General features: G+C 62.0%; 1 protein-coding gene across 1 annotated transcript; it reads right to left on the bottom strand.

Moving 5' to 3' along the window:
• Positions 1 to 400: 400 nt before the first annotated feature.
• Positions 401 to 8792, bottom strand: LOC108508476 (steroid 21-hydroxylase-like). Its single transcript, XM_017837283.1, has 11 exons — positions 8722 to 8792; positions 8049 to 8065; positions 7179 to 7268; positions 6532 to 6683; positions 5984 to 6079; positions 5556 to 5663; positions 4750 to 4836; positions 4239 to 4424; positions 3417 to 3577; positions 2144 to 2247; positions 401 to 1693 (listed from the first exon to the last, which is right to left on the bottom strand). The coding sequence occupies exons 1-11, from the start codon at positions 8790 to 8792 to the stop codon at positions 1446 to 1448; spliced, it is 1320 nt and encodes a 439-aa protein (XP_017692772.1). The 3' UTR covers positions 401 to 1445.
• Positions 8793 to 9597: the final 805 nt, after the last annotated feature.

The following is a 9597-nucleotide window of genomic DNA, read 5'->3' as shown; positions in this document are numbered from 1 at the left end:
ATTACCTAATGGTAACAGTCTGCGCATGCCCTACTTGTAGGGCAAGGGGCGAGCGACCCTTGCCCACATAATCTTCCTCCCATCATCATCTTTCTCACCCCTATGTATGACCTCTACCATTGTGTTTCAAGGGTAGATGTATCCATCTTGCAATATGTAGCAAAACCAAGGAAGAACTCAGCTCTGATAATAGGAGATATCAAGTTGACTTGCTAAAAAGCACAATGGACCTTACAATTAGCTTGTGCCATGAAGTTACATTGTACCATACTCTAGCTGGTTTCACATCCTAATATGATTCCGTTCTCACGCCTCTATGCTCCATTGATCATCTAATTCAAAAGTACCCCCCTTACACGGGGCCAGCGCTCTGCTCTCCTCCCCTCCCCACCACTCCTTCCTCGGGATAGTGGTTCGGGGCGGGGCACTCTCCCCTCCAACTCACCAGCTCCCCTCTCCTCAAGTCCCTCTACCTCGGAATGTTGCTCTGGGGAGGGCGGTCTGCTCTCCTTTCCTCCCGCCCTCAACACATTCAAGCCAATCAGAGCGCTCTTTGCTTATGACTCATCAGTTGCCAGGCAGACCAGCAGAACCCAGCCCCCATACTAAACCAATTAAAATGCATTTCGCTCATGACTCCTCAGTTACTAGGCGGAGCAGTGCCCAATACACCCATGCATCTCGGCCAATCAGAGCGCGCCCTGATTACGTGTCCTCAGTTGCCAGCCTGCCCAGCAGCACGGATGAGCGCCTCGCGGGGCTGCGACCCCAACCTTGAGCCCAGCCGCCCCCGGAAAGGGCTTTGTGGAGGGGGGAAGTGGAGATCGCCCAGGCCAGGATCCCCCAATGCTGTCCCGAGGGTCGCGGCTGTGGCAAGTGCCGAGTGTTGCCAGTCAGAGTCGGGGTGGGGCTGTAGCTTCCCGGAGTTCCGGAGGTTTTGTGGGCGGGGTCCCAGGAAGAGCCGGGACTTGCGGGGTGGGGTCAAAAGTATAAGTTTTATTGGAAGGAGGTAAATGCTGCCAGTGACCCCCCGCCACTGCAGTGGCCCTGGCATCGGGTGAGGGGGACCCAGGCGTCTGGGGTGTTGAATAGGGGGGACCCAGGGGTCAGGAGGGGATGGGGGGATTAGGTGGAGTCAGGTGTAATTAGTAACCGTCAAGTGGGTAGATATGGGGTCACGCAGGGTTCAGACTGGGTCAGAAGGGGTTGGGTAGAGTCACAGCTGGGGTCATGGTTGGTGTCAAGGTGAGGCCAAGGGCTGGCAGGGGTCAGACCAGGCTCACAGCCAGGCCAGGGAGGGATCAGGGTCAGGTGGGGTCAGTCAAGGGGTTGAGGTCAGCCAGTTCAGGCGGTGTCACATACGGGTCAGGTATGTTCCGAAAGGGTCGGAAAGGGTTGGGTGAGTCACAGAGTGTTCAGGAAGTCACACAGGGGCCAGGCCAGGGTTATGGTGAGCCCGGGGGCTGGCAAGGCACCATGCGCAGACGAAATGGGGGGCAGCGCAGCACGGTTCCTGGTGACACCCCAAGTCCTGGCAGTCCCTCCGGGCCCGGCTCCAGTCGGAACTCCCGCAGGATCAGCCCCAGGAACACGAAGAGCTCGGCCCGCGCCAGCGCCTCTCCCGGGCACGATCGTGCCCCACAGCCAAATGGCAGCAGCGACCGCCACGGAGCGCCCGGGGACAGGAACCGCTCTGGGGGGGGGGGGAGCAGAGGACAGGTTTGGGGGGCCTCCATAGGGATGAGGGAGACACACAGGTTTGGGGGGGAGTCCGGGAGGATGGGAGGATCCAGGAGTTTGGGGTGGACCCACAGATCTGGAAGGAACTCCAGGGTTCAGGACAAGGGCACAGGGGTTTGGAGGATGACCCAAGGGGGTCAGGGGAGACCCACATGTTTGGGGAGGGGTCAGACACCTGAGGGAAGTCCCGGGGGCTCAGGGGGAACCAGGAGGACCCACAGGTTTTGGAGAGTACCCAGATGTATGAGGAGAACCCAGGGGGATGGAGGACCCACATGTTTGCAGGAGGCCCTAGGTTTTTGGACTGGACCCAGGGGATAAGGGGACTGGGAGGGGATAGGGGTTCAGGGGGAGAACCCCAGGGTTTTGGAAGGGCCCCGGGGGTGCAGGGGTACCCACATACCAGGCAGGAAGGCCTCGGGTTGCTGCCAGATGACAGGGTCCTGCTGGGCTGCCAGCAGGTTGGGGACCAGGATGGTGCCAGCCACTATGGGGAGCCCTCCGAGGCTGGGGGGGACAGGGGGTCACTGAGATGGACTGAGATCTGCTGTGGGCTTTGCTGAGGGCTACTGAGAGCTACTGGGGCCATACTGGGACCTGCTGGTGCCATAGTGGAACCTACTGAGGCCACACAGGGACCTGCTGGGGCTATGCTGGGGCTATACTGGGGCTCTCTGGGGTCTTCTGGGATCTACTGGATGTCTACAGGGTCCATACTGGAATCTGCTAGGGGCTACTGGGAGCTATTGAGTGTCTATTGGGGTCTACTGGGGTCATACAGAGACCTGCTGGGGCCATACTGGGGTTCTCTGGGGTCTACTGGTACTCTTTGGGGATTACTGGATGCTTATTGAGGTCTAATGGGGCCACACTCAGACTTACTGGGGCCTTACTGGGACCTTCTGCTGGAATCTTCTGGGCTCTGATGGGGACTACTGGGATCTACTGGGTGTCTCTTAGGGTCTACTGCAGTCTGCTGGGACCAGTTGGGGCCTACTGGGATGTACTGGGGTCATACTGGGGCCTACTGGGGGTCTACTGGGGCCGTACTGAGACCTGATGGGTCTTACTAGAATTTATTGGCGTCTACTGGGCGGTACCGGGATCTACTGGGATTTACTAGGTTCTGCTGGGGTCTGCTAGATTCTACTGGGATTTACTGGGTTCTCCTGGACTCTACTGGTGACGCTGAGTAGTCCCTATTGGTATGTAGTGATTCCTCCCAGCTCCCCCTCATCCATACTGGTCCTGACTGGATTCTCCTGGATTCTACTGGGACTTACTGGGACCTACTGGGCCCTAAAAGGACTTACTGAGCCATACTGGTCTATTGGCATCTACTGGGGTTTACTGGGGCCCTGCTGGGGTCTACTGGGCCCTTCTGGGCCCTGCTGAGAGTAACAGGGACCTGATGGATCTGTTTGGGTCTACTGGGGCCATACTGGGACCTAATGGGTCTTACTGGGCTCTGCTGTGGTCTAGTGGGTCCTACTGGGACTTACTGGGGTCTACTGGGCCCTACTGGGTTCTCCTATTGATGAGGTCAAGTGGTCCCTACTTGTCTGTAGTGGTTCCTCCCAGTTCCCCCTCACCCAGACTGGTCCAGACTGGTCCATAGTGGTTTCTCCCAGCCCCCCTCCTTACACTGGCCGTTCTCATCCTGTACTGGTCTGTACCTGGTGTGGCGCAGGGCACAGTGAGGCAGCCCCAGGGGTGCGGGGGGCCGCAGCCGCAGAGTCTCACTGACGGTGGCCTGAAGGAGGGGCAGGCGTCCCGTGTCCCCCGGCCCGGGGGGACCCTGTAGCCCCCTGAGCTCCGCCCGCAGCCGCGCCTGCAGCTGCACAGGTGAGGCACAGGTGTGCACAGGTGTGTCATGTCTGTCACAGGGTGTTGAGGGAGGGGGCACCCAGGGGGCACCCAGTGGCAATGGGGTGACAGAGGGACCCTCCTGAACCCCAGACCCTCTCAAACCTGTCCCTGGGACTCCAAGTCCTCCAAAGCCTCCCCCTCCTTCGGGGACCCCCATGAACCCCCAGACCCCCAAACCTGCTCCTGTGACCCCAAAATATTCCCAAACCTGCCCCTCTCCCAGTCTTGGGGACCTCACGAGCCCCCAGGCCCTGCCCAAGCCCCCAAACCTGCCCTGGAACCTCCAGACCCCACCTCCAAACCTGCCTCTCCCTCTGCCTTGGAGATGCCCCCACCAAACATCAGAGACCCCTGAACCCCCAGACCTGCCCCTTGGGACTCTCCCTCCCCAGATCCTAAGCCGCCCCTCCATGGAAACCCCAAACCAAGGAACCACATAGGGACACAGACACAGCTGTGACACGGCTGTGATACGTGTGTGGCATCTCAGGCCTAGGGGACAGTGGTGGCCACAAGGTACACATGGGACACATGTGGGGACATGAGACCCACCCAGGGACATGCACTGGGGCTTGGACATGGTTGTGACATGTGTCACATGGCTGTGACATGTGTGACATGTGTGTCACCTCAGGGCGGTGCAGCAGGAAGGCCACAGCCCAGCCCAGTGCAGCCGCTGTCGTCTCGGTGCCCCCGATGAACAGGTCGACCAGCGCCATGTGCAGCCGGAGGGGGCTCAGGGGAGCCCCCTGCACTCCAGGATCACACCCCAGCAGCGCCCCCAAAACTGTGTCCGAGGGGGGGGAGGGACACTCCTGGGGAAGGGGGGACACGTGTTGTGGGTGTTCCCCTGACCCCTTGTTGTCCCCAAACATGGGGGTCCCTCCCAAAGCTCTGGGTCCCCCCAAACCTCTGGCTCCCCCCGAACCCCTGGTGTTCCTCCAAGACCCCCTAGGTCCCCCTAATCCCCTGGGTCACCCCAAAAATGCAGGTCCTCCCAAAACCCTGGGAACCCCCAGACCCACAGGTATCCCCAAAACCCCTGGGATCCCCAAACCCCTGGTTTCCGCTCCACAACCCCTCATTCCCCCCCAACACCTTATTCCCACGAAACCCTCCTGATCCCTGGTTGCCCCCCACCTGGTGCCGCCGGATCTGGGCCTCCACAAAGGCGTCACGGTGCTGGACAAGCCGCAGCAGCTCCCGCAGCCCCGGGTTGGGTAGGGCCTGGGCAAAGGGACCCCATAGAGACCCCCTGACCTCCGAGAGACACTCCCTCCCCCAGAGATGCCCCATAACTTCCCTCAGCCCCAGAAAAACCCTATGCGTGGTCCCCTGGGCCATACAGACCCTATAGGTGCCCCTCCAACCATATAAACTCACCTGAGTTCTTATAGGTACCCCCAGCTCCACAGAGACCTTTACCCCACACACATCCTCCATATAGACTACCTCAGTCCTATAGAGCCCCCATAACTGCCCCTCCCAGCCTCGCAGTGCTCCCCAACACCATATAGACCCTGTAACACCCTCCCCAGCTCCATATAGACACTATAACACCCCTCCCAGCCCCACGTTCCTTCACCCAGATCCACATCCCCCTCAGCCCCACAGAGACCCTATTATACCCCTCTCAGGGCCATACAGCCTCTCCCCAGCCCCATAAAGACCACCCAAGCCCCATATGGATCCTGTATGCCCCCTGCCAGCCTCACATACCCTCCCCCAGCCCCATATAGAACCTGTGACACCTCCCAGCCCCATAGCCCACCCTGGGCCCTATAGACACCCCCCCCTTTCCCAGGACCCTATGGCCCCCCAGGGGCCCCCATAGAGCCCCATAGTCCCCACACTGCTCCCATAGGGCTCTGTAGCCTCCCCTAGGCCCCAAAGATGCTCATAGTGTCCCCATAGTGCCCCATAGCTCCCTCCCCCCTCCAGCTCACCCGCAGCGGGGGCAGCAGATCAAGAGCCCGCACAGTGCTGCGCCCCCAAACCTGCAGCAGCTCCCCCAGACAGCAGGAGAAGGCCCGGAGTTCCCCTGGCGGGGGCACCTGGGAGAGGACACACCTGGGTACTCCTCACTACCCCTGGCTTCACCCTGGATCCCCCCAGAACACCCCAAACATAGCTCCAGACACTTGGGTCCCCTCAAACTTCTGGTGCCCCCAAACTCCTGCCAGCCCCCCCCCCCCAAACACCTGGGTGTCCCCTTCACAAACTTCTGGACCTCCCCAAACCCCTTGGCCCCTCTGAACCTCTGGGTCCCTCAAAAACCTGGGTACTCCAGGGGTCCCTCCAAACCCCTGGGCCCCCATGAAAACCCGGGTCCCCCCCAAACCCTGCCCCCATCCCAGAGACCCACAATCCCCACCAGGTCCCCGAAGAGGAGGCGTGCGATGGTGCTGCAGGTGTGGAACGTGAACACCTCAAAAGGGTCCAGGGGGGCTCCCCCATGGGAACGCAGCTCCTGAGGGAAAGCGGGGGTCAGGGGAGGTCCTTGGGGGAATTGCGGGTGCTCCGGGAGGGTTACTGGGGAGCTATAACAGGGATTTGAAGTGTCCCAGGAGGGTACTGGTGGGCTCTAAGGGTGGCTTGGGGGGTCCCAGGGGAGGAGTGGGGGGCTCTCAGGGGAATTGGGGTGCAGAGCATGGAGGTTGGGTGCAGGCAGCCGAGTTTGGGGGTCAGTTTTCAGGTGCAGGGGGCATGGTTACCGTGCATGGGTGGGGTTTGGGTGCAGCGAGTGGGGTTTAAGGTATCAGTTTTGGGCGGGGTTTTGCTGGTCAGTTTTGCATGGGGATCTGGTTTTAGATGCATGGGAGTATCACTTTTGGGGAGCCTCAGCTTTTCGGGGGGCTCAGATTCAGAGGGGTTACTTTTGGGGCAGGGTCAGTTTTAGGGGTGTCAGCTTTGGGGTCCCACCTCACACAACTCCTGGCCCTGCAGCCAAAGGAGGGGCCCGAGCCGTGTCCCAGCCCGTGCCAGCGCCCCCCGGGCTGCTCCCCGCTGCTGCCGCCAGCCAGGGCATGGGCCCCCCAACGCCAGGTCCTGGCCTCCATGCGACACCAGCGACCCTGGGGTAGGCAGAGGGGTCAGGGACCCCCACAGACACCCCAGCCCCCAAAGGCACCCCCCTCCACTGAACCAAGGGTACCCTGCAGGGCCACCCTATCCCACAGAACCCCCTTCAAGCCCATAGCCCCACCTATAGGTCCCCCTCATTCCCACCAGCGATGCTAGGAGGAAAGAAGGGGGTGACTGGGAGGGGCAGGGACCCCCAGAGACCCCTCCAGTCCTCCACTGGAGGCACTCCACTTGGATCGGGGGTATCCCAGGACCCCCAGAACTGCCAGCACTTACATCCCCAACCTCATAGGGACCCTCCCAAATCCCATAGTGACCCCTCCAATGCCACAGGAACCCCCCCAAACCTTATAGTGCCCCTCCACCCCATAGGAGCCCCCCAAACCCCATAGCGATACTCTTCAGTTCCCATAGAAATTCCCCAACTCCCCTAGGAACCCCTCCAAACCCCCCATAGCACACCCAGCTCTCCCTGCCCCCCATACCCAGGTAACTGGGGGGGCGCCCCAGCCAGTCCCCACAGTGCCGGACCAGTGCCTCCCGTATGATCCCCGCCGAACTCAGCACCAGCACGTCTGGGGGGAAGAGGAGGGGCTGGGGGGAACCCCAAAACTGGAAGGGGATCCCAAACCAGGGGGGGGAGCCCGGGGGGGGGGTTTGGGGGGGGGGGGGGCGGTCCCAGGGAAGGGTTGGGGATTGGGGGATCCCCAAGGGCATTAGGAAGGAGCAGGTTTGAGGGGGGACTGGGGTCCCAGGGCAGGTTTTAGAGGTTGGGGGGACCCTCGCGGCGGGGGGGAGGGGCTGGTTTGGGGGTGCATTGCGGTGCCAGAGCCGGTTTGGGGGTTCGGGGGGGAATCTAGGGTGTCGGGGGGTCCCCAAAGAGGGGGGAGAGGCAGGTTTGGGGTGTTGGGGCGTCCCCAAGGGAGGGTGAGGGGGAGATTTGGGGGTTAGGGGGTCCAAGACAGGGTTTGGGGTTCGGAGTGGTCCCCAAGACGGAGGCAGGGGCAGGTTTGGGGAGTCCCCGAGGGCGGGGGAAAGAAGAAGGTAGGATGTGGAAGGGGGCGCGTTAGGGAGTCCCAGGGCAGGTCTGGGAGAGGTCGGGGCGGGGGAGGCGTGTTGGGGTTGGCCCCTCTCCACTCACCGCGCCCCCCCAAGCGCATGCGCAGCAGCGGCCCGCGCCGCCGCGCCAGGCGGCTTAGGTGCAGCGCCCCCTGCGGGTGCAGCAGGTGCAGCGCCCCCCAGCGCCCCGCGCCTCGCCTCAGCAGCGCCGCCAGCGGCGGCAGCAGGAGCAGCAGGACCAGCAGCAGCGCCGCGGCCGCCATCGCCCTTGCGGGGCGCCCGGGCAGGCTCCTTACCGGAGGGCAACGGTAACCTCGCAGGCGGCCACCGCCACTATATAGGTGGGCCCAAAGCCCCGCCCCATAAAGGGGCCCCCCTGAATCCCTGCCCCCCCGAGGCTCCGCCCTCCGTAGAGGACCTCCGAAGTCCCCTCGCTCGTTAAGCTCCGCCCAGCACCGGCAGCTCAGCCATGAGGCAGGGGAACCCTATGCCCTGAACAGCGTCCCCTGGGGGTGCCTGCCCCCAGTTCCCCCCCACTCCGGCAGCAACGCTTGAGGGTCACAGACGTGTATTGGGGTGTGGTAGCGCTGGAGACGGTCCCCCAACAGAGTGAGGGTCCTAGGAGGATCCCCTTGGGGGTGGTGTCCCCATGAAGGGCTACTGAGGTGTCAAGGATGGGGGTCTCTAACAAACTTAGGGGTGCCGGGGTCAGGAAGGGGACCCCCACCCTGGATAGAGGTCCCTTTGGGGGAGGCTTCGTGGGGGGGTATTGGGGAAGAGGGTGAGGGGATGGGGGGAACGCATCTCAGTGTGGAGGTCCCGTAGGGGTCCCCCATAAGATTAGGAGTGTGAAGGTGTCAGGATGGGGGCCCCAGGGTGGGGGTCTTGATGGAATGGTCCTGGGGGCTGGGTCCAGGTGTGGGGATCCCAGGGCTGTCCCACTCAGACATCACCCCCCAGATGCCCTACAGGTGCCAGGCCAGCGGCAGGTCCTTGAGGAACAAGATGATGCAACAGGTGTGCGGCAAGCACAGGTACATGTCCTCCAGCAGCGCACTGTCACCCCCACCCCAAAACCACTCAGCACCCCCAACCACCCCACAGCCTCCTCCAGGGGCAGCAACCCTGCAAAATACACCTCCAGGGGACAGTGTCCCTCCAAACCCAACCACAGTGAACTCAACACCCTGCTCCCCTAAAAGTGGAGAGGGGGCTCCAACACCCAGCAACGCTCTTCCCACACCTTGATAGCCCCCCCTGGGGAAAAGTGACCCCTCAGCACCCTCAGGTCTCTCAGAGACTCCCCCAACACCCATGGGACCCCCCTCTCCCAGCACCCATAGTACTGCCCTAGCCCCCCTGGAACACCCTTCAGGTCCCAGAAGACCCCCAAAATTCTCAGTCCCCATGCCCCCCCCTCAGCCCCAATAGCCCCACCCTTAGCAACCATGGAGACCCTCCTAAATGTCCCCAGCCCCACAGAGACACCCCCAGCACCCATAAGACCCCTCCCCAGCATTTATGAGATCCCCCTCAGCACCCCTGGGACCTTTCCCACCCCCTAAGCCCCCTGGATTCCCCCACAGTACCCATAGAATCCCCCACAGCCCCTCTGGGACACAGCCCCCCCAGCATCCACAGCTCCCTGCCAAACACCCATCTGAGGTGGGGGGACACAAGGACATCAGGAGGGACACAGGGCCATTGAGCGATACACAAGGACATCGGGGGAGGACAAGGCCACCACGTCATAGGGAGGGAGTGAGGGGACAACAAGGACATGTGGTAGCTGGAACAGCATGGAGGGGGAGACCTCTGGGGAGGGGGGTGGTCCCCAGGGTTTCC

Source organism: Lepidothrix coronata, unplaced genomic scaffold (assembly GCF_001604755.1).
Source record: "Lepidothrix coronata isolate B3197 unplaced genomic scaffold, Lepidothrix_coronata-1.0 Scaffold301, whole genome shotgun sequence".
NCBI classification, from domain to species: domain Eukaryota; kingdom Metazoa; phylum Chordata; class Aves; order Passeriformes; family Pipridae; genus Lepidothrix; species Lepidothrix coronata.
Note: the sequence above shows the minus strand (reverse complement) of the source record. Positions and strands in the feature narration are given on the sequence as shown.